This window comes from Molossus molossus, unplaced genomic scaffold (genome assembly GCF_014108415.1).
Source record: "Molossus molossus isolate mMolMol1 unplaced genomic scaffold, mMolMol1.p scaffold_m16_p_1, whole genome shotgun sequence".
In the NCBI taxonomy this organism is placed as follows: Eukaryota; Metazoa; Chordata; class Mammalia; order Chiroptera; family Molossidae; genus Molossus; species Molossus molossus.
The window spans coordinates 38,888,869-38,914,721 of record NW_023425344.1 but is presented as its reverse complement, the minus strand read 5'-3'; the positions used below and the strand labels follow the sequence as shown (position 1 = coordinate 38,914,721).

Genomic DNA, 25,853 nt, shown 5'->3' with positions numbered 1-25,853 from the left:
ATGTCATTTATATTTATTTCCTTTAAACTTCTTTAATCTTAGTTTTAAAGTCATTTAAAGTATATAGTTGTTTAATATCTTTATTTTCCTGGGGCAATAAGATTAAAAAAACAAACACACTTAAAAGGCAAATTATTTTCAAAATTGGCCTTAAACCTTATCAATGCTAAGCAACACATTTAGTTAATTAGCTTCATTAATTTAAATCATTATGCCTTATATATTTTTAAACCAAAATACAGGAATCTTTCAGCTCTATCTTTAATGTGGAATTCTTGAGTAACATTTATATAAACACCTTATCCTGTTTTTTACTATTCTTCATTCTTTTCTTTTTTTTTCTTTGTTTTTTTATTTATTAATTTGTTTTTGTTATAAATGTTTCTCATTTTCCTCCCATTGACACCCCACCCCCACCCCACCCCATACCAACTTTGGTGTCTATGTTCATTGGTCATGCATATATGCATGTAAGTTCTTTGGTTTATCTCTTTCCCCTAACCCTCCCTCCTCTGAAGCTTGTCAGTCTGTACCCCACCTCTGTGTCTCTGGGTTAATTTTGTTCAGCAGTTTGTTTAGTTCATTATATTCCACAAATAAGTGAGATCATGTGATATTGGTCTTTCTCTGCTTGGCTTGTTTCACTTAGCATAACACTCTCCAGGTTCTTCCATGCCATCTCAAAGGATAAGAGATCTTTCTTTCTTACAGCTGCATAGTATTTCATTGTGTACATGTACCACAGCTTTTTAATCCACTCATCTACTGATGGACACTTGGGTTGTTTCCCGATCTTAGCTATTGTAAATAGTGCTGCTATGAACATAGGGGTACATATATTCTTTCTGATTGGTATTTCAGGCTTCTTAGGGTATATTCTTAGAAGTGGGATCACTGGGTCAAATGGCAGTTCAATTTTTAACTCTTTGAGGTAACACCATAGTGTTTTCCACAGTAGCTGCACCAGTCTACATTCCCACCAGCAGTGTACTAGAGTCCCCTTTTCTCCACACCCTTGCCAACACTTGTTGTTTGATGATTTGTTGATGGCAGCCATTCTGACAGGTGTGAGGTGATACCTCATTGTTGTTTTAATTTGCATCTCTCTGATGATTAGTGATGTTGAGCATTTCTTCATATGTCTCTTGGCCATTTGTATATCCTTTTTGGAGAGGTGTCTATTTAGGTCCACTGCCCATTTTTTAATTGGGTTCTTTGTCTTTCTTTTGTTGAGTTGTATGAGCACTCTGTATATATTGGAAATTAACCCCTTATCTGATACATCATTGGCGATTATGGTCTCCCATATAGTGGGATCTCTTTCAATTTTGATGGTTGTTTCTTTTGCTGTGCAGAAGCTTTTTAGTTTGATGTATTCTATGTGTTCATTTTTTTTCTTTGTTTCTCTTGCCTTAGGTGTTGTATCAGTGAAAATCCTTCTGTGTATGATGTCTGAGATTTTGTTGCCTATATTTTCTTCTAGAATTTTTATGGATTCACGGGTCACATTTAAGTCTTTTATCCATTTTGAGTTTATTCTCATGTATGATGTAAGTTGGTGGTCTAGCTTCATTTTTTTGCAAGTAGCTGTCCAATTTTCCCAACACCATTTATTGAAGAGACTGTCTTGGCTCCACTGTATGCTCTTGCCAGCTTTGTCAAATATTACTTGAGCATACTGTCTTGGGTCAATTTCTGTGTTCTCTATTTTGTTCCATTGATCTATCTGCTTGTTCTTGTGCCAGTACCAGGCTGTTTTAATTACAGTGGCTTTGTAGTATAACTTGATATCTGGTAATGTGATCCCTCCTACTTTGTTATTCTTTTTCAAGATTGCTGTGGCTATTTGGGGCCTTTTTTGGTTCCATATAAACTTTTGGAGTGTTTGTTCTAGTTCTGTAAAGTTTATCTTTGGTATTTTGATGGGGATTACATCGAGTCTATAGATTGCTTTGGGTAGTATGGACATTTTAATGATGTTAATTCTTCCAATCCATGAACAAAGTATATGCTTCCACTTCTTTATATCGTCCTCTATTTTCTTTATTAATGACCTGTAGTTTTCTGTGAAGAGGTCTTTTACTTCTATGGTTAAGTTTATTTCTAGGTATGGCTTCACCGGGGAGTTTTACCAAACATTTACAGAAGATCTAATACCCATTCTCCTCAAACTATTCCAAAAAATTCAGAAGATGGAACACTTCCAAACTCATTTTATGAGGCCAGCATAATTCTAATTCCAAAACCAGATAAAGACACTACAAAGAAAGAAAACTACAAGCCAATATCCCTGATGAACACAGATGCCAAAATCCTTAACAAAATATTAGCAAATTGGATCCAGCAATACATCAGAAAAATTATTTATCATGACCAAGTGGGTTTCATCCCAGGCATGCAAGGATGGTACAATATTAGCAAATCAATAAATGTGATATACCATATAAACAAAAGGAAAGATAAAAACCGTATGATCAGCCCTGGCCAATTTGGCTCAGCGGTTAGAGCGTCGGCCTGCGGTCCGGAGAGACCCGGGTTCGGTTCCCGCTAAGGGCACGTACTTCGGTTGCAGTTTGTCCCCGGCCCTGGTTGGTCGTGCGGGTGGCAGCCACTCGATGTGTCCCTTCACGTTGATGTTTCTCTCTCTCTCCCTCCCACTCTATCTGTACAAAAAAAAAAAATGGAAAAATGTCCTCGGGTGAGGATAAAAAAAAAAATAAAAAAAACCGTATGATCATATCAATAGATACTGAAAAAGCTTTCGACAAAATCCAGCATCCATTCTTGATAAAAATGCTCAGCAATGTGGGAATAGAGGGATCATATCTCAACATAATAAAGGCCATATATGAAAAACACAGCCAACATCATACTCAGTGGGCAAAAACAAAAAGCAGTCCCCTTAAGAATGAGAACAAGACAGGGATGCCCACTTTTGCCACTCTTATTTAACATACAACTGGAAGTCTTAGACACTGCAATTACACATGAAGAAAAAATAAAGGGGATCCAAATTGGAAAGGAGGAAGTGAAACTGTCATTATTTGCAGATGACATGATATTGTACATAGAAAACCCTAAAGACTCCATCAAAAATCTACTAGACTTAATAAATGAATTTGGCAAAGTAGCAGGATACAAAATTAACGTCAAGGAATCGACGGCATTCTTTTACACCAATGATGAAATCACAGAAAGAGAAACTGAAAAGACAATCCCATTTACCATTGCAGCAAAAAAATTTAAGATATCTAGGAATAAACTTAACCAAAGAAGTAAAGGACCTCTTCACAGAAAACTACAGGTCATTGAAAAAAGAAATAGAGGAAGATATAAAAAAGTGGAAGCATATACTTTGTTCATGGATTGGAAGAATTAACATTATTAAAATGTTCATACTACCCAAAGCAATCTATAGATTCAATGCAATCACCATCAAAATACCAACGACATATGTCACAGAACTAGAACAAATACTTCAAAAGTTTATATGGAACCAAAAAAGACCTTGAAGAGCCACAGCAATCTCGAAAAAGAAGAACAAAGTAGGAGGGATCACATTACCAGATTTCAGGTTATACTACAGAGTCACTGATACAATTTTTAAAAATCATTAATTTTACATTATTATTTTATTTTTTATGTGATTATCTGAATAGTGCTTCAAAACATTTTTATCAAATAGAAAATAAAGGATCTTTAAGGTTCACACATAAAACAGTAAAATATTAAAAATTCAATATAAAATAAATCCTTAAAGAATAGTGCAGCTCAGTGGTTGAGCATTGACCCATGCATCAAGAGATCGCCGATTCAATTCCCAGTCAGGGCACATGCCCAGGTTGTGGGCCCGATCCCCAGTGCGGGGCACGCAGGAGGCAGCCAGTTGATGTTTTCTCTCATCGATGTTTCTCTCTCTCTCTCTCTAATATCAATAAAGAAAAACAATTTTATTTTTTCAAAAAGGATAGTGTGGCTCATTAAATAATAGTTTATGTAAATAATTTCTGGAGAAAATATAGTTTGTTTTGAAACTTTTTCTGTCCAACTTCAATCTTGTTGCCAAGCCTCACCCAGTTTAGAATATGTTTTCTGAGGAGACACTCATGTCTGAATTTATTCTTCAAATTAAGAGATACATCTTTTTTTTTTTTTAAATCCTCACCTGAGGATATTTTTCTATTTATCTTTAGACAGAGTTGTAGGGAGGGAGAGAGAGACACATCGACTGGTTTCCTCTCTCACAACCCTTTCCAGGGCTGGAGACAAACAGAAACTGAGGTACATGCTCTTGACCAGAATTGAACCCACGACTCTGGTCCACGGGCCAACACTCTAACTGCTGAGGCAAACCGGCCAGGGCAAGAGATACATCTTTGACAAATGATATCACTGGATAGTTATGTTATTGTTTTGTATTTTGAAGCATTTCTAGATGGGCCATAAAAAGATGTTTCAGGAATTTATTTCCAGATTTTTATGGGGTGACCTGTGTCTCCATCCTTGAAGAGAGAAAGTGAGAAAGGATGTATGAGTGTTCACACTATTTTTCTCTCCCATCCAACTCCCAACCATAGGTGTAACAGTAATACCAGTGCAACACTGGAGTATCTAAACATCAGAAGACCTAGTCCCAGGCCACACTCTACCAACTACTAGCTATGTGTGGTTTGGGGCAAGTGACAGTCTCTTAGAACCTACCTAGTCCCAGGCCACACTCTACCAACTACTAGCCATGTGTGGTTTTGGGCAAGTGACAGTCTCTTAGAAACTTACTTCTTTTACACATGAGAATGACAATCTCTGTCCTGTATACCCCACAGCTGTGTTTTAAGGACAGACTGTGAATTATGTATGTGAAAGTGTTTTGTAATTTATTGAAGCACCATATAAAGATGAGCCAATTAATATTATTCTAACAATTTGCACGGCAGGCAAACAAATGGAAGAGAACAGAGCAGACCTCTGATGCTAGGAAGGATGCTCAGAGAAGCTGTTTCAGGACTCCAACTGAATCCCTAACTAAAATCAATCCTATTAAGCATTCATTACTGTTCAAAAGTTGAGGATATTGGTTGCCCCAAATAATCATTTGATGTCTTGTAAATTATGAGTAAATACAGCTATAAATCAAGTTTTACAGGTCACATATTTTTTAATGCTACCATTATTAACTAATTGCTAGGTACCTGGCACTGTACTAAGAACTCTACCCACAAATAATCCTTCCAAGAACTCTCTGCAGTGATGTTGTCATCCCTGATGTACCTGGAGTTTAGAGAGGTTAGGTAGCCAGCCCAAAGTAACACAGCTAATGAAAAGCAGACATGAAATTTGCACTGCTGTAGAGTTGCAGGCTGCTCAACTCCATAGCCCATGTTTTTAAACACTAATTAAATCACCCCCATGGTTCCAGATCTTCATTATTTCTAATGTGCACTTATTAAGTAATCAATTGTTTATGGTACTACTGTGCTAAATTCTGTGCAAAGTAGGTTTCGCCCCTGCTTGTCCATTTGTGCTACTCCTCACCACACCCAGCTGGCTGCTAACCACAAGGAGCCTTGCCCTACTTCTGTCCTCAGATGCTTTGAAAAACCTGATCCTGGGGTGTGCAGTCAGCAGCCTGGAAGGGTGGCAACTCAGATTTGGTGCCCCATTGACCGCTCCTTCCCCTCTAACTCCCATTGTTTTCGAGCAATTGAAGGATTTTCAAGTTAGCCAATAATGAGTAATATTCAGTGAGGCTCACAGCTTTGGCATGTAGATTCAGACTTGGCTACAACCTGGGAAGAATAATTCCTCTTTTGCCACTGCCCTCATTACTGTCAGTCATAGAACTCCATGAAAGCTCAGCAAGTACTGAGAATTATGTATCTGGACCACAGTGGAGACCTTAATCAGTGCATATGCACAGTACATAATTTTTTTTCCTGATTGGAAGGAAAGTTTTACTTGTAGGAGCCAAGTTTTTGTTGTGAGAAAAATCAAGGGATTCCAACAGAGTTTCAGTGGGCCACAAGAAGGATTCTATTCTGGGCAGTTGGAATATCCTTGTGTTCCCCAAGTTCTACAGTTATATCTTCTTTGCAAATGTTGTTAAAATAGAAGCATAGCCTGTGTGTGTATCTTCTCATTTCCATTAGGCATCCAATGCATTGAAGGAGCTTTGCTTCACAATTATGGAAACTCTACCAAAGCCCAAGGTAAGGCTGAAATAGTGTTTTATTTGTAGGCAAAAAATTGCTCAGTGATATCTTGGAATTCCTACTGGAAGAAATTATACCCAATTTAGGAAGCAAACCAAGAGGAGTTTGAAGAGGATATATTGATTTTGGATAAGAAAGAAATTCTTCAGTTTCTCTGATGTCTGAGAATTTAAGGTCATCTCAGTGGAGTTTACAATTATCCATTGAAAGGTTATATGGCCCCCTCAGGTATGTGTTCTACCTCTGATGAAAGAAATGTGGGGTCATTTGGCTCCTTTTCTCTCACTGACTGATACAATTGGAGAACAGACACATCTTTGTTTGTTAGAGAGGACATTAAGAATGCACAAAAAGCAAACTATATTGTCAATGTCACTTTGAAAATTATATTCTTATTGTGATGACTTAGTTTCTTATTAAAATTACTTGATTCTTCTGGGAGAACTTTTTGTCCTGAAGTAAGGATAAGTGGGAAATTGAAAAATAGCATAATGTACTATAAAATTTTATATTCTGTATCTTCTAGATACACTTATTTTAAAACTATCTTATTAAAGATAAGAGCCTCAAGTTTTGAATTATATTTTTCATCAGCAACCGTGCTCATTGATACATTCTGATTGCCATACCTTTCACATGCAGTAACTCAAAGAAACCTTGATTTTTTGAAAGCACAAATTTTTTCTGAAACTAAGTGTTTATGACTATATTTGTTTCTAGTGTTTTTAATAGTCATTTTCCAAAACATTTTCTTTTAATTAAAAGAAATAACAATAGTGCTTATTCATGAGTTTCCTTTTATAGTAAAAGCAAATGAGAACAAAAAAGAACAACAGAAAAGAATGATATGATTCATTCTTAAAAAACAACCACAGATTTTTGGAGGGAAAGAGAAATATAGAAAAGTTTATGAAAGAAAGCAAAAATAACTTATAATCTTATTATTTAGTGACAACAATTGCAAATATTTTCAAATGATTTCTTCTGGTGTATTTATCTGAATATCGTATACATAATCATATCATTCCCATTGTTGAACTTGCAGAATGTTTCCATTTTTTGCTCTTATGCATAACGCTGTAGTAAAGATCTTGTCCGCACTTTATTTATGAAGTCTTTAATTTCTCATTAATTTTTAGAGCAATATATGCTTAATCAGTTTTAGTCTTATATTTTATATGTAACATGTCATATGTTTTTTAAACTTATGTGACAATTTTGTGTTATAAATCTTATACCATATATTATATATAACATACATTATAATTTTACATTATGCATAATATAATCATAGTTGTATATCTTTTTTAAACAGAAAACAGATGAAAAAGTTAATACTAAAAGGGTAAGGTGATTTCCATAAATATATACATTAAAAAATAATAGAGGAAACCACTAATCATCTGTAGTAAAGCACACTACTTTTTTTTTTAACAGTTCTTATTTCATTATTCAAAGACACGGAAGTTGGGCAATTCAAATGTTGTGGTAAGTGTAGAATTACTTCTTATTAGTAATCATTGGTATTTTTTTCTAATCCTGTTTTTGTAGTTTATCTAATAGAACTACATCAAAATTCATGTTTTCTTTTTGCTTTAAAACTTATACATGCATGAACAAATAGCATTCAATATTTATTGTACATTTAATTTATTTTATATCTCAATAACTATATGTATATTAAAATCATTCACTCAACAGTTATTTTCTGAGTATCTGCTATGTGCTAATCACAATTCCAGAGACTAGAAATATAGCAGTAAATAAAATAAAAAAATTAAAAAAGAAATCCCTGCTGTCCTGGAACTTACATTCTAGAGGCAAAAACAAAACAATAAAACAAGTCAAACATATTGTTTTACATGATGATGAGTACAAGGGAAAACTAGTTTTATCCAAAGGCATTTTAAGAATTATTTTTAAAGATAATTGTCAAAAATATAATTAAATGTAACTAGAAATATTCACTTCTATTTCTAAGATCTCCTTCTTTGTAATTAGACAGTTAGAGAATTTACTAAGATTAGCCAGATACCAGTAACTTGAATTCAGTTCACTTCTAAACCATGTGGTTTAGTGGTAGTTTTTCTTTTTCATTTTAGGATTTAAGAAGTGCTAAGGAACCTACTTTGGTGTTTCAGCTAGAACACTTAATAATAATTTGACTGTAATATTCTTTCTAACCTTCTGACTCACTACCATGGACCAGTTTAGGGAATGAGGAGCATAGTGTATTTTAAACATGTATGTACCTGAGGAAAGGGAAATGCCATTTTAAATGTTTATCCCATTGAATATTCTTACCTATGAGGAGTTGAAAGTTAGATTATACTGGCTTTACAAAACAAATACAAGTTGAATTGGTTAACAAATAACCATTCTATAGGGCTTAAAGGAATTCATTTGATAAGTGATTGTAATATTTGTGAGAAGATTCTATTCAAGCCATGCCTCTAAAGTGAGACCGAAGCAGGTAGCCACATGTCTCTGATGTGCTTTCATTTCCCTCTGCTTGGCATCTTTACATTTTGAGAAAGTGTATCTTAGTCATATTTTTCACTGTCAAAACACATTGTCATTTTTTTGTGTCTCCTGTCCTCTTGTTTCATATGTTGAATTTTAAATGTATAATTTATAAAGGAGATTACTAGATGTGTGCAAGTATAAGAAGATTTTCTAAAGAAACATTTCCATAATAAAAAACAAATTCCCCCAGAGTTGTGTTCATCTGTTCCAGATCGTGCTTAGTAAGTCTGGAAGCAGACACTGCTTTTGTCTGTCAAAGATGCAGGCCAGTGTTCTACTTGTTGGCAGCTGGTGATGGACTGCAGCCCTCAGGAAAGTGCTTCATCAACGTGATGGCAAAGATCCTAGCATAGAGCTACCAAATTTTATTTTATTTCTTGGCTTATTCTCCACATTTCTTTGAAATGCTCACAGAGGGCTGTCTTAGATAACATCTTTCTTGTTCTTTTTTGTCTGGAGCAAGTATAGTGGGTAAAAACAAATAGGAAACCGTCTTTATGCCCAATGCTGAGAAGCCTTTGTGCTCATTGTGTGTGTGTTCGTGTCTCTCAGTCGTCTGTCGTGCATCCCTTGCTGCAGCTCGTTCCTCAACTGCATGAGAGAAGAATGAAGAGATTCAAAGTGGACGTATGTAACACGAACTGCATGCTTGCTTTGCCACTCTGTGTGGGGCAGCTCTTCTGATAATGCCCAGTGGTGGTGTTTTATAAGATACTTTTCTCCAGGATAAACCCCACATAAACACCCAGGTAGCCTAAGGGCATCTGTTTGCTGGAATGTTTTCACACTCAGGAGGAAAAAAATTGCTTCCCTTTCCCATAGTCTGTCCCCTTCTATCTCAAACTATGGGCAGTAAGGAAAGTTGGGATTAGATTCCTTTCCAAGGATCATGGCCCTGGCCAAGGTAGCTCAGTTGGTAAGAGCATGGTCCCCATATGTCATGGTTGCAGGTTTGATCCCCGGTCTGGGCACCAGGGCACATACAAGAATCAACTAGTGAATACATAAATAAATGAAACAACAACTGATGTTGTTCTCTCTCTCTTTCATCAATAGGAAAAGAAAGAACACAGTGTTTCTAGTCATTAGGTAGGAAAAGGAGAAAAGATAAAAGACAATTTATTGCCCCTCTGTGTACAAGGCAAATGGCTGGGATGGCAATCTTTCAATCCACATAGTAAAGTGTTAATAAAACTAATTTCTATCTAAGTATTAAAGTCTTAGTAAAAGTAACACTTTAGGTTCAAGAAGTAAATGTATCAGAAACTAATTGTAGGTGTTTTGTTTTTCCCACGATTAACAAAAATATGGCCCCAAATCATTATCAGTGTTTAAGATCAATATAACTTTGTTAACAGCATTTTAAACTAGAAATTGTGGAGTTTGTATTGTTATTTTAAAAGAATGTTAACTTTTTCAATGATGCTAATTTCTAGGTATTATTTTTAAGTAATGCTTTACATTATTTAAATGCATTCTGGTTTTCAGTCTTATCTGATTTTATTCTTTTTGGCAACTCTGCTGGTACTTATATAAGTATTGCTATCCTCAGTTTACTAAGGGGAAAGCAACTGGGAACAGTTAAAGGTATTTCCCCAGATCACTCTAGTAAGTGAGATTAGAAATTCCAATAGAATCTTCTGACTTCTAGTCTTGGCACATATTTTTTTCACTATACCATTTCCTTTATAATCTAGTCTTGGATACTTCTACTATTTTGTTATATTTTCCCTCATTTTAAATGTCATCTTAATTTTATTTTTCCTAAATGTACTAACAAAAGTCTTCAAATACTTTTAAAAATTCATACAGTTTAGGCAAATACATTACTCAAAATTTATTTTTGTGGTCACTATTTCCTCCTTAAATTCTTCACATTCTTAAACTAAGCTTCCATGAAGGAAGGCAGTATTTGCTGCCAGTCTGAATGAGAAATGTAAGTAGAACTGCAGTAGCCCCTTAAAATTACACAATTTCTAGTCCGAAAAGAATCAAATCCATTCTGATCAAGCTTTTATAGTCTTGAAGTAATATTGTCTTTTTTGAATTAAATTCTACTCTCTGAAGTTTGCTTGACTTATGAATAGTGTAAGATTTAAAGATTCAATTTCTTAAAATATATCAACAAATTGTGAGTTTACCATATCACTTCAGACTATATTTCCAGACAACTAGCTAAAAATATAAACTGTGACTTGGCAGTATAATCTGTTGGACAAATATAACTCCTATTTCAGCAGGACAAGTTTCCTAGGAATCTATGAAAGAAAAGAATGTAAGACATGAATAGAAAAAAAAAAAAAAATACAGTAGTGTTAGCTTTGCTGGGCCTAAGTCACCTAATTTTAAATCATACTTGTGAAAGTGAACTATTGGGTTCTTAAAGAAAATGAGTTTTTAGATCCTCAAACATGTGCATGCTAACACTTTTGCAAAATTTTGTTTGCTAGACATTGTCACTTCCAACCCCCCAACTCTTTTATCCCCACCTCTCAAATTCTTTTTATGTACTCTTCTCTCTCTAATGTTAAGACTAAAACCTGTATGCTTGGATTTGAAAGTTTAGCATGTTTTAAGTTACATTTTGTCCAACCTTTCTTTTTTCTTATGTAATCATATATATGTATAGTTTCTATGTGTACATTTTTAGATATGAAAAGTTTTTCATAAAATTACTCAAATTTTAAGTAATTTGAGTAGATTTATAGTCAGGATGAGACTAGTATAAAATATTGAAAATTTAAGATATATTTGTTGTAAAGCAAAAATGTCAGAATTTTAATAGATGTCAGATCTATTTCTTAGAATTTAAAAACACGATTTTACTTATATTATGGAATAATTTTAAAAGGTCTTGTTGACAAATTTTATACCGATTGCCATCCTGGTATTTTTATAATAAGTAGTTGGTTAAAATAGGAAACTATAAGAACCAATTTTATGGAAACCATAAAATGTTAAATATTTTCCTGTAAAGTTAAAAATGAAATGTTTAAGAAAAGAATCTCAAAAATATACCTAATATGAATAATTGGTTTGTTCCTATTTGGTATTTTTTTCATTACCATTTCTATAAATATAATTATATTGGGAAAATCTCTTCTGAAGTCTCATTGAATAAATATAGTTTACCAAAATTGTCCCTTAATTTCTATAGGAATATTGTGTATTTTATCTCTGACACAATTCTATTTTATATTTTTTCCTATTGCTGTGTTAGCAGATATAATATATATTTTAAAGAAATTATTTTATTCTAACAAAATGCTGAAAGGAGATTTTAAATATAGTTAATTATGAAGTATCTGTCATTTCTCTTTCTTCTTATGAATATACATTGTGCCAAACTTCCTAAAAGTAGATTCTTTATATTAATAAGAAAATCATTTTAAAATACAACATTCTGGTGATACTGCTAGTTGAAAAGTCTTCAGGTATAAATACAAAGATTAGTTATTGTTATGAATTAGATACTGAAGTCCTTGATTCCCTCTTTGTTAATTATGATTGTTGAAAATGACTTTGAGCTTCAAATTAATTTTCAGTTATTTTTACTGTTATTTGATTTGTAATGTCTTCATTTTCTCTTCCAGGAAGAATTCCAAAATCCTATTGCAATCCAGAGTCGAAGATACTTTTTATTCAGGGTATGCATGTATTTTTTTTTTTAAATCAATTAATAGCAAAATTGAAAAATACTTTCACTGTGCAGTTATTTACATTAACTCATAAAATTTAAATGAATTTATAGATTTCTGACATCAAATGTCATAGTCTGAGATTCACTTCTGTCACCAATTTATTGCTTTAATATTATGGCATCTGTAATTTCTTCTCTAATCCACTGCTTATGTTTGGAAATACCCCAGATAACATTCACCTATTTTGCAGTTTAGTTCCATAAAATTTCATGTGCAGGAAATAAGTGTCTTTTTTTTTTTTTTTTATCCTCACCCGAGGACATTTTTCCATTTTTTGTTCAGATAGAGCGGGAGGGAGAGAGAGGAAGAGAGAGAGAGAGAAACATCGATGTGAAGGGACACATCGAGTGGCTGCCACCCGCACGACCAACCAGGGCCAGGGACAAACTGCAACCGAGGTACATGCCCTTAGCGGGAACCGAACCCGGGTCTCTCTGTACCGCAGGCCCACGCTCTAACCGCTGAGCCAAACCGGCCAGGGCAGGAAATGAGTGTCTTAAACATGTATTACTCCTATAAGTAGACAAACTTTATCATTGCATTTAGTATTTTGTATGTCCAAATTGTAACCAAATCGCAACTATACTTTCTAAAATGTTTGTATCCCTAATGCATTACCAGAAAATTTTCATTCGTTAATTCAGCAGCTACTTACTGAATTTCTACTAGGCACTGGACAATGTATCAAAGGCTGGGAGACATTGCCAGATAAAATTTTATTCTTATGCTCCAGGAGTTTACAGCCTAATACAGGAAATTGATAAAAAAAAAAAAAATACATGATTGCCCTGGTCAGTTTGACTCAGCGGTTAGAGCGTTGGCTCGTGGACCAGAGAGTCCTGGGTTTGGTTCCCACTAAGGGCACCTACCTCGGCTGCAGTTTGTCCCCGGCCCTGGTTGGGGTTGTGTGGGTGGCAACCAGTTGATGTGTCGATCTCACATAGATACTTCTCTCTCTCTCTTCCCCTCTCTCTCCCTCCCGCTCTATCTGAAGATAAATGCAAAAGTGTCCTCCGATGAGGATAAAAATAAATAAATAAATACATGATAAATAAATAAATAATACAGGAAATTGATAAATAAATATGTTAAATGCACCTTTAATCCAAGGGCTGTGGTTTCTAAAAGAAAGGCATATAACCTAGGCTGGGGAGTGAAAGAGGTACAGAGAGGTTTTAAGGGCTGAGTTTGAAGAATCAATAGGAATTAGCCAATGAAATACTTAGCTAAGGAATTTCAACTTTATTGTAGAGGTAAGGAGAGCCATATGGTAAGATTTGCATTTTGAAAACCAATTCTAATAACAAATTGGAGAATGAATTGAAGGAAGGAGCTAGACTACACAGTGGAAGAAATAACACCATGCATCAGGATCATTATTAGGCTGCTTTCTATGAAAATTAATTTCCCTCCTTCGTTACACTGATTTATTACTAATTTGTTATTTTCCAGCCACGCAATGGAAGAAGATCAGAAAGTTACATTTGAAATGGTATGTGTTTCATAATTCAACCCAGTTTGACGATTTCTGTTGTTTTCAGATATTCACAAATGAAACTATTCTCAATATATTCCTATTATATGACTGCAAGTATACATTAATATTCTATATAAATACTATAATTCTAAGAGCTGTGAGTGATATGTTATGGAAAATGTCAGTATTTTAGGGCAAGATTTGCTTTATTTATGTCATATATTCCTCAGGCTATGCTATAATGGTCATCATCATTGATTTTGTAGACATTGGCCTCACCATCATTTGTTGTGCAAGTACATGTCAGGGATTGTATTCTTACTGTGGTAATCAGGGTCCAATGTAATGGGTCAGAACTTACAGAATGAATGTATTTCTATCTTCCAAATGATTCACATTCAAAGATTCTTTATAAAAGCTGTGATTTACCATTTCTAGAGAATAACAAAATTTGAAAGACATGAGATCATAACTTCTACTTTGGGACTCCCAGTTCCCACTTCAATGCTGGAGTTACAGTAGACACGTAGTGGCTATTTAATGGCCCTACATGTTTAATAAATGTTAATCCTAATATCTTATTATGCTTTAAATTTTGAAATTAAACCCAAATGCAGATTGATAATTTTATACCACAGAAATAAAAGTATATTCTACCACTTTATGTAATCCTAAATGCAGATTCTTTACTGAACATATTTTTGCAAATATTTCATTCACATCATTTATCTCAACTCTTAGTACATATTTAGCTTTAGAGGGCTAAAATTTTTAATATGTTCTCAAGCCCCAAAATCAAAATGCACTATTTCTAACTAAAGACGATATCAACTTAAAATTATATAATATCTAGAAAGTAAACATTATGAAAACACTGAATATTAAAACTTATGGGGTGGCTGAGTTGGTTGAGCGCAGCCCTGTGCACTGAAAGGTCGCCCGTCTGATTCCCGGTCAGGACACACGTCCAGGTTATGGAATCGAGTCTAGGTCCAGGCCAGGTTGGGAGGCAGCCAATCAATGTTTCTCTCTCACATCAGTGTTTTTCTCTTTCTCTCTTCTCCCTTCCCCTTTCTCTAAAATGAATAAAAACATATTAAAAACAAAAGAAAACTTATGGAACTCTGCCAAAGCCATATTCAGTGACAAATTTAATGCTTTAAACACAAGCAAGAAACAATGAGTGGATTAAGAATTTAACTCAGTAAGTTAAAAGGAAACAAGATGAACCTTAGGAAAGCAAAAGGAATAAAAGTATAAATTGAAAAATAAAATAAGTTATAAAATTGTGAAGTACAAGAATTGGTAAATAAAGCAAATTATCTTATTATTTGCAAAAAAATAATAATAAACTAGTCTAATTAGCCTAGCCTAATTAAGAAAAAGGGAGAAACCATAAATATGCAAAAATACAAATGAAAGAGACAAATTAAAACAGATTTTGAAGAAATTATAAAGGAGTGCTTTGCAAATCTCTGTGCTTATCTATTTAGAAACCTACATAAAATAGAGGATTATCTAGTAAAGTAGATGCTACCCAAAATTCACCTCAGGAGAAAGAAAAAAAGTCTAAACAGACTAATGGCCATGGAAGAAAATTGAAAACATTTTCCAGAAACTCTTCCCTCAAAAAGTCCTAGTCCAACAGATTTTGAATTTTTCTAGCTCAGAGAAGGAAGAAAAATGTCAAAATATTTTCTATGAAGCCAGCCATATTTTTTTTTTATGAAGTTAATACCCAAATCTTATAAAAGTAGTATAAAAAATGGAAACTGAGCCATGGCCAATGTGATTCAGTGGTTAGAGTGTGGGCCCGGCCTATACAGCAAAGGGTCATGTGTTTGATTTCTGGTCAAGGGCACATACATGGGTTGCAGGTTCAATTCCTGGCCCATCAGGGAGACAACCAATCCATGTGTCTCTCTCACATCAATGTTTCTCTCTCTCCCTTCATCTCTTCCACTCTCTCTAAAAATCAATGGAAAAAAATATCTCGGGTGAGGATTAACAACAACAAAAAAAGAAAACTCAAGGTCAAAAATATTTATAAATTTTAATGCAAAACTTTAAAGAAATACTAGTCAACTATATTCATAAGTGTATTTAAAGAATTTCACGACCCTATGAGTGATGTTTGTTCCGGCAACTTAGGATGGTTCGACATTAGGGAGTCTATTAAAATATTTTCACCATTAGAAGAAAAATTATACGATTATCTCAATAGATGCTTTTGGTAAAATTCCACATCAATTTCTGTGGAATTTTAAAAGAAGAAAGAGATGATTTTTCTCTTCACATTATTTATATAATGGTTTCAAACAAAGTTAGTACAGGCTTGATACTAAAACACTTTGGAGCATTTCCATTAATATCAGGAACAAAGCAAGGATGCTCTGTCACCTTTTATTTAATGTGGTTCTTATGCATTAGCCAATCAGTTGGACAAGAAATAAATAAATGATACACATGAGAAAATGAAGAAAAATTTAACGTGATCATGGGGCATAGTTCAGAACTTAGATTTTTAAACTATTTCTGGCATTAACTCCTGTTTCAACAAAGGCCTGTTATATTCATCTCAGAAATATGAGCCAACATATTCTTTTTGGTATTTTTTTATTTTTTTTATTCATTGTTTAGAGGGAGAGGAAGGAAGAGAGAGATGGAAACATCGATGAGAAAGAACATCTATTGGCTCCCTCCTACATGCCCCCCACTGGGGATTTGGCCTACAACTTGGGCATGTGCCCTGACTGGGAATTGAATCGGTGACCTCTTAGTGCATGGGTCAATGCTCAACCACTGAGCCACACCAGCTGGGCAAACCAACATATTCTTAATTTTTCAAGGAAATAAGAACGAAGTTGATGGAAAAAGAAGCTATCTTTTATTATATTACAAATGTAGAGATATTTACATAATGTGAACAAAAAATAGTTTAATACCAAATGGAAAAAAAGGTTTGTGATTATAACATCAAACTAAGTACTAGCATGCTCACAAATGTGAAATAGAATTTAATCTATGATTTGATCAATTTAGTAAAAAATTCTCTCTGAAACTGAAATAAATAGCTTATTTGGATTGTTTCCTAAATTAGATTCTACATAGACTGATTCACTTGGGATTTCATTTTCTTTTATCAGTTAAAAAAAATAAAAATTCAGTAATTACCTTTCCTTTGTTTTTGTCATATGATTATCTGAGGTCTTACTTTGTCCTGATGACTTACATTTACTTATAAAGTAGTTCCACATATGGCAGAACGATTTAATTGCAAATGCATAAGGAAAAATATGAGTAATAACTGCAACTTTTAAAATATTTTATTCACAAATTTTGTTGCTATCAATAAGCTTTAGGGAATCACTTCTACATAGTTAAGTCCTATAAAATTTTGGAAAATACAGATATACAGAGTAAATGTTTCAGCAAAGAGAGATTAAATGATAGCTTAAAATATACAAACTGAAGAAAAGCTGAGAAATACCTCAGATGTCAGTGTTATCATACATGACAAAATATTTATAGATACATCTATATACAAACATTATACACACATTCACACACTCATTTATACTTCAGTCTAACTTCAATTTTTCTCTTTTTTACAGAATACCAACTATTTTCCACAGAAGCAACGCCATGGAATACACAATATACTGATATGTTGTACGTGTGTGTGTTTTTCTCAAAAACAATCCTTGCTAAGTTTAACATATTTGAGAATTCTTGTGTTGTAAACATTCTCAGTAAAAGTTTGTAGAAATTGTAAATGTTTAATTTGTTGACAATTTTAAAAGCCTCTTAAAATATCTTCACTTAGTGTTGTAATGATAAATAGTGTATAATAAAGCTGTAAATGATGGTGTTCCTTAGATCCCTGCAGCTTTTGATACGCATGCTCTTTTGTTATATTTACTAAAGGCATTTGGTAGAGTTGAGTTTTAATGCACTATTTTAGTTTATCCTAGTTGGATTTTGTCAGCGACAAAATCACCAGCTATTATAAATACCAGAATGCTCAATAGCTAACAATCTTAGAATGTAAATACCAAACAAACCTGCTGGAGGAATACCAACTAAACCTATTGGGGAATTTGACCACGATCCATACAATAGCCCAATAAGCAAGTTCTGATTTATATTCTGTAAAATTAGTGTATGATTACTGCAAGCATATCAAGGGACTAGTTTTTTCTTCCAACTAGTATTATTCACTTTATTTTAAAATAAGTTGTTTCTCCTTGCAACATCTGAAAGGCAACCAGTCTTGTCCATTACAAGAAAGAAAACAGTCTTACTAGTAGAGAATCATGAATACACTGGGAGAACTTTTAACATCAAATCAGTGTTTGGTGGACACAGAATTAACCTCAGATGGATGTTGAGATTATCTGCCTTCAGGTTCCCTTGGGTTTTTCCTTGCTGACACACCAACTCTTGCATAATCACCTACTCCACCAAGCAGGTTACTGGCTGATGAGAAAAGGGTGGCTCTCTACACAGATAAGATTAGGTTTTATATTCTTTAGAGTAGAGTATCTGACAAATATTTGTCTTGTTAATGTTGACCACTGATTATAGCTTAAATTATGCCGTATACTAATAAAGTCCCTGAATTTCACTTCTCAATCTGCATGAAGAACATAGGGAAAGAATGAAACAGAATAGGTCAAAAAGTACATTGGTCTTTGAAAAATGAATTGCCTTGACAAGATGGGAACTTGAGAGCTGAGAGGGCCTCCTGCTCTAAAGCCGCAGATGCAGAGAACAGCGTTAGGTAGTGCTATGCACAGTGATCAAATAGCATGAATGTGGATTGTTAAAATAAGGAAAGGGAATGGAACACTAATTTAAGCATCAGTTCCCAGGGCCTCTCAGAAATCCAGAGACAGGCCACTTACATGATCTAGGGTTCCCATGATATTAAAATGAAGAAGAGAAGAAGAAGGAAGAAAAAGAAAAAGAAGAGAAAGAGGAAGAAGCTGGGGAAGGAGGAGGAGAAGAAGAAAAAGAAATACCAAAGCATGGTTACAAAAATTTTGGATGTTTTAAAATATTTTATATTTAACACATAAATATTTTCTACAGAAACACAACAAAACATATAGGCTACTGTGAGTATAGCATAGCACTACAGATGGAGTGGTCCAAAGCTGAGTCCAAATTTAACATTGTGCCCTTAACATTTTTTAAAATAATTTTTTAAATTGATTTTTTATAGAGAGAAAGGGAGAGAGAGAGAGAAACATCAATGAGAGAGAACATCAATTGGCTGCCTCCTGCATGCCCCCCACTGGGGATCTGCCCGCAACCTGGGTATGTGCACTGACGGGAAATGAACCGGTGACCTCTTGGTGCATGAGTCGAGGCTCAACCACTGAGCCACAACAGCTGGGCAAAGAAAAACCCAAAACATTTCTTTTTCTTTTCTCCAAATCCTGTCAGTATATCTCCGTGACCATGTGTGTATAAACTTATTTGGCAATAACATCAACTGTTTACCCCATGATCCTGGCAGCTGCCAGTAAACATTTCCTTAACCTAAACACCAAGGAACCCAACTATCTAGGTTTCCTACCTAAAGACAGAGCTCCTGTCTCCTAACCAGAGTGTTTTTAAGATGAGGGTAGAGAGTCATTTGGGAATCGGATGAAAGCTCTGGTACTTAACTCACCCCCCCCCCCCCCCGCACTCCCAAATTGTACACATACAACAAAAATTATATGTACAGTTGAGACCTGGGGCTTAAGTATCCCTTAAAATCCATCCAAATCCAGGCTGTGGACTGCTGGTTAAGAACTCTTGTGAAGGGTTCTCTCCCCAGGATTTTGTTATGACTTTATGAAGACATGACTTCAGGATTTAAGGGTGTCAGGGGGCTCGAAACCAACGCACTGATTTAGTGGTGGAGCGTGGAATGCCAGCATCAGTATCACTTGGAGAATGGGAAAGACACAGGTTGGGATAAATACTCCAACCACACCTAGGCCCCGCCTCCGCGTTGCCTGGAAACAGCTACGCTGGACGCTGGACGCACAGGCTTGCGAGTGAGAGGCCCTTGTTCCCCCTCCCCCTCTGGGTGGGTGGTGGAAACCGCTAAACCCTTGGGCGGTTGTCTTCCTGCCTGGAGGAGGCGTGGTGGGAGTCCGGAGTCCCTCGCCCTCGCCCCGAGGGCCAGACGACGCTGTAGCCTGAGGGTTGAGGCTGAACATCATGCAGGTCAGAGTCCCAGGCCCCAGGCAACTCTGAGGCACCCAGCAGGGTTCCCAACTGGGCCTGAGGCCAAGCGTGTTTTTAAGATGAGGGTAGAGAGTCATTTGGGAATCGGATGAAAGCTCTGGTACTTAACTCACCCCACCCCCAAATTGTACACATACAACAAAAATTATATGTACAATTGGGACCTGGGGCTTAAGTATCCCTTAAAATCCATCCAAATCCAGGCTGTGGACTGCTGGGGAGGGCGACCCAGGGGCTGGGTTCTAACATTTATTTTTGGTAAAAGCTAAATTTTTCGTGGTCTCAAAATTTGAGAGAAATCCAGAGTACTGTAACTGAGAGAGAGCCAGTATTTTCAAAGTGTGTCGCTGGAGGTTCGTTGGGATTGCGTTACACACCTGCACCTTGAAAGTCTTAACTGCTGCACTATTTCTGACTTAAGAAATAGACCAGCAACTTTAGCCCAAGTGTATTCAGTTTAAATATTCTGTCCCAGTACCTTAAAAAAACAATCAGAATGAAAACACTAGTTGCATTTATCTTGAGAATGACCAGCTGTCCCTGAAATTTCCCCTACCTGATCGCAAAAGCTCTGTCAGACCTACATTTATTCTTTAAAAAGGCTGCTTCTTTCTGTCTAAAGCTTCCTTATGAAACAGATGCCTGTGCTTTTGTTTCTTTATCAGAGTAAATTCTTACATTCTGACTTACAGAAACAACTTCTTCCCATCTTGCTTCCCCAAATTAAAATCACTGTGATTTTTCTTGTTTTACATATTTAATTTTGGTATTACTATAACTGTATTACTTATTAGGATTTTTTAAAACATAAACTACAGCCCTGGCCGGTTTGGCTCAGAGATTAGAGCGTAGGCCTGCGGTCCAGAGAGACCTGGGTTTGGTTCCCGCTAAGGGCACGTATCTCGGTTGCAGTTTGTCCCTGGCCCTGGTTGGGTTGCGCCGGTGGCAACCACTCCATGTGTCCCTTTACGTTGATGTTTCTCTCTCTCTCTTCCTCTCTCGCCCTCCCACTCTATCGGAACAAAAAACGAAAAAAATGTCCTCAGGTGAGGATAAAAAACAACAACAACATAAACTACATATAATATAATTTAATATAATTTAAATTGATAGTCCTTTTATATTAATTATAGATTACTAGCAAGTACATTTTATCCAGTATATGAAGACATTTCTGTACGTTGTGGTAAATAAACCGAGAAAAATTAAACAAAATAATTCTATGTATAATCACAAAAACAGTAAACGTCTTAGGAATACATGTAACCAAGGAGGCAAAAGAGTTGTACACTTAACACAGCAAAACATTGCTGAAACAAAGAAGACATAAATAAGTAATAAAACATCACACCTTTGTATATTGGAAGACCTAATAAAAAGATGTCAAAACTTCCCAAAGCAGTCTACAAATTCAGTGCAATCCCTATCAAAATCCCAATGACATTTTTTGTAAAACTAGAAAAAAAAAATTCTAAAATTCCTATAAAATCTTAAGAGATTGAAAAAAAGTGAACAATCTTGAAAAAATGAACAGAGATAGAGGGTACAAACTCTCTGATTTCAAAATATACTACAAAGTTACAGTAATCAAAACAGTGAGTACTGGCAGAAGCCCACACAGACCAATGGGATAGAATAGAACTCCCAGAAAGAAGCCCTCACATATACAGTCAAATGATTTTCAGTAAGGGTGCCAAAATCATTTAAGTGAAAGGGTAGTCTCTTTAACAAATGGTATTGGGGAAATGATATCCACATGCAGAAGAATGAAGTTGGATTCCTAATTCACATTATAAACAAATATTAACTGAAAAAGGATCAAAGACCTAGAAGTGAGAACTAAAACTGTAAGTCACTTATAAGAAAACATAGGGAGAAATTGCTGACATTGGATTGGCAAAGATTTCTTGAATATGACACCAAAAACACAGGCAATAAAAGAAAAACATAAATAAATTGGACTTCATCAAAATTTAAGCTTTTATGCATCAAAGGATACTATCAATAGAATGAAATGCAAACCACAGAGAGAACATGTTTTCAAAATATATATTTGATAAAAAATTAATATCCAAAATATATAAACTCCTAATATTCAACACCAAAAAGATAAACCAATTAAAAATAAACATATCAAAAGATGCTTCATGGCTATGTTATTAGGGAAATGCAAATTAAAACAAGAGACCCCCTACACACCTATTAGAATGGCCAAAACCTGGAACTCTGGCAATACCAAGTGCTAGTGAGGATGTGGAAGCAATAGGAACTTTCTCTCATTCATTGCTGGTGGGAATGCAAAATGATACAGCCTTTGGAAGACAGTTTGTATGTTTCTTATAAAACTTAACATATTCTTACCATTTAATCCAACTATCACATTCCTTAATATTTACCTGAAGGAGTTGAAAACTTAATATCCACACAAAAACCAGCACACTGATGTTTATAGCTGCTTTATTCATAATTGCCAAAACTTGAAAGCAACTAATATGTCCTTCAGAAGGTGAATGGATAAACAAACTGTGGTATATCCAGATAAGGGAATATTATTCAGCACTAAAAAGAAATGATCAAGCTATTAAAAAACATGGAGGAAACTGCCCTGGCCGGTTTGGCTCAGCGGTTAGAGCGTCGGCCTGCGGTCTAGAGAGACCCGGGTTCGGTTCCCGCTAAGGGCGCGTACCTCGGTTGCAGTTTGTCCCCGGCCCTGGTTGGTCATATGGGTGGCAGCCACTCGATGTATCCCTTTCTTGTCGATGTTTCTCTCTCTCTCTCTCTCTCTTCCTCTCTCTCCCTCCCACTCTATCTGAACAAAAAATGGAAAAATGTCCTCGGGTGAGGATAAAAAAAACAACATGGAGGAAACTTAAACTCATATTACTAAGTGAAAGATGTCAATCTGAAAAGAGTGCATACCTGATTATCCCAATTATATGCCATTCTTGAAAAGGCAAAACTATGGAGACAATAAAAAGGTCAGTGGTTGGGAAGTGAAGGAGATGAATAAGTGAAGCACACAGGATTTTTAGGGCACAAAAAACACCCTATTATATCACAGTGATAGATACATGTCATCAGGCATTTTTATACAAACCCATAGAATGTACACTAAGAGTGAAGCATAATGTACAATATGGACTTTGGGTGATTATGATGTGTAAATGTAGGTTCATTGATTGTAACAATAATGTCATTCTAGTAGAGGATGTTGATAATGGAGGAGGCTATGCTTGTGTGGAAGCTGAAAGGATATTGGAAGTCTTTGTACCTTCCCCTCAATTTTTCTTTGAACTTAAAACTGCTTAAAAAATAAAGTCCTAATAAAAAAGTGTTGTTGTTTTATTTTGACTTTAAGTGAGGAATTTACTTGAAACAAAGGTATCACTCTGGTGGTGGATGTTGATAATGGAGGAGGCTGTGCATTTGTGGGGACAGAAGGTATATGGGAAATCTTGGTACCCTTCAATTTTGCTGTGAACCTAAAACTGCCCTAAAAATTGTCTTAATTTAAAATTTTAAAAATAAAGTATAAAATGGACAAAGAACCTGAATAGACATCTCTCCAAAGAAGATATACAATGGCCAATATACACATAAAAAGATTCTCAATATCATAAATCATTAGAAAATGTAAAATCAAAACCACAATGAGAGATCACACCCATTAGGAAAACTATTATTAAAACAGAAAATGACAACTGTTGGTGAAAATATGGAGAAATTGGAATCCTTTTGCATTGTTAGTAAGATTGTAAAATGGTGCAGCTGCTATGGAAAACATCAGGCAGTTACTTTTTTTTTTAATCCTCACCCAAGGATATTTCTCTATTTATCTATTTATCTTCAGATAGAGTGGGGGGGCAGTGCGGGGAGAGAGAAACATCAATGTGAGAGGGACACATCAACTGGTTGCCTCCCGCATGACCCTGACCAGGGCTGGGGATGAACTGCAACTGAGGTGTGTGCCCTTGACTGGGGTCAAACCTGCGACTCTTTGGTCCACGGGCCGATGTTCTAACCACTGAACCAAACCAGGCAGGGCTAGGCAGTTACTTTAAAAATTATACATAGAATTATTATATAATGATCAATTGCATTCCTAAGTATATTCTCAAAAGAATTGAAAGCAGGGACTCAAAAAGATATTTGTACACGTGTTCATACCAGCATTATTCACGTTAGCCAGAAGATAGAAACAACCCAAATGATCATCATTGGATGGCTAGAGAAACAAACTATGGTGTGAACATACAATGGAATATTATTCAGCCTTAGAACCAAAGGAAATTCTGATACATGCTTCAGCATGGATAATTTTTGAAAACATTATGTAAAGTGAATAAGCCAGTCAAAAAAGGACAAATACAGTCAATATGGTACAAAATGACTTTTTGGGTCAACAATGGATTGCATAAATAATAGTGGTCCAATAAAATTATAATGGAGCTGAATTCTCTGTAAGAAATAGAAAGCTATGTGGTTCCTCTGATGGGAACAATATCTGGGAGCTTGGCAATAGATTTCCTCTCACCCACAGAAGCCCAATTTTGAGTGTGCAGATTACATCCCAATCAGCTACTGACCTGTTGCAGCACAGAGGGGCCTAGCTCCCCAGTGCTATATATTCAGAGGGTGCTATGGTCCTCTTAGACCTAGTTTTATGGTCTTCAGAGTACACTGCTATAAATTCTTTGTTGAGGAACTAAAATCCTGTGCATGGACACAGGTCCATAGGAGCCATTCTAAGTATTAAGTGTCGTGGCCACTTAGTACGCGCTTTCTGTGGTAGTGTGGAGCTGACCTATTTCTACACTTTGGAAACATTTTCAGGTTGTACTGATGTAAAGCATGAATTTTAATTCTTCAGCCAATTCATTGCCAGAGAGATCTCTCTTTGACAGATAGGGTCAATGGAACCAAAAACAAATTTCCAAGTCAGACTATTGAGTCCTCAGTTCTACACTCTTTCCATGTTAAATACCCTCTTTTTAAAAATGAATACCACAAAGTTCATTAATCTGACCACTTCTCCAACATATAATAGCCAAAACTACATTGCCCAGACAATCCCAATATTCCCTTATCTCCCCATCTTGATTTCTTATTTCTGCTGTTCCTTGTGCCACCATTCACTTTCTCCTCACAGTCACTGTTATGGTAGTCTACACCTTACCCAGACAGTTTCTCCTCAATATTTCCAGTCAGTCCAGCCCACATTCCTGTTCACAGAGAAGCACTGACAGCTTCAGTATTCTATTTCTGACCCTGTTAGAAGGAAGCAAGGGGTGGGTTTATGGGACAATATTTATAAAATCTACAGTAGTGTTCAGCAGTGTCCTGGGCCTTCACATTCACTCACCATTTACTCACTCACCCAGATCAACTTCTTGTCCTGCAAGTTTCATTTATGGAAATTTGCATGTACAGGTGTACCACTTTTTAATATTTTATATGATATTTTTACTGTACTTTATCCAAATACTTACCATTGTGTTATAGCTGCCTATTCAGTACAGTAATATGCTATATAGGTTAGTGGCCTAGGAGCAATAGGCTATACCTATAGTTAGGTGTGTAGTAGACTAGACCTTCTAAATTTATGTAAATATACTACTCTATGATTGAAAAACAGTGAACTTACCTGACACATTTCTCAGAACATATCCTTGTCATTAAGTAACACATGACTCT

The 25,853-nt window shown here is 35.4% G+C and overlaps 1 protein-coding gene across 1 annotated transcript in view; it reads left to right on the top strand.

Moving 5' to 3' along the window:
- Positions 1–17,574, top strand: part of NMU (neuromedin U) — a 33,546-nt gene extending 15,972 nt beyond the window's left edge. The window contains exons 4-10 of the mRNA XM_036246669.1: positions 6,147–6,206; positions 7,525–7,554; positions 7,647–7,697; positions 9,288–9,362; positions 12,329–12,382; positions 13,889–13,928; positions 17,528–17,574. Coding sequence (XP_036102562.1) covers positions 6,147–6,206; positions 7,525–7,554; positions 7,647–7,697; positions 9,288–9,362; positions 12,329–12,382; positions 13,889–13,924 — 306 coding nt within the window. The 3' untranslated portion in view covers positions 13,925–13,928; positions 17,528–17,574. The remainder of the gene's footprint in view (positions 1–6,146; positions 6,207–7,524; positions 7,555–7,646; positions 7,698–9,287; positions 9,363–12,328; positions 12,383–13,888; positions 13,929–17,527) is intronic.
- Positions 17,575–25,853: the final 8,279 nt, after the last annotated feature.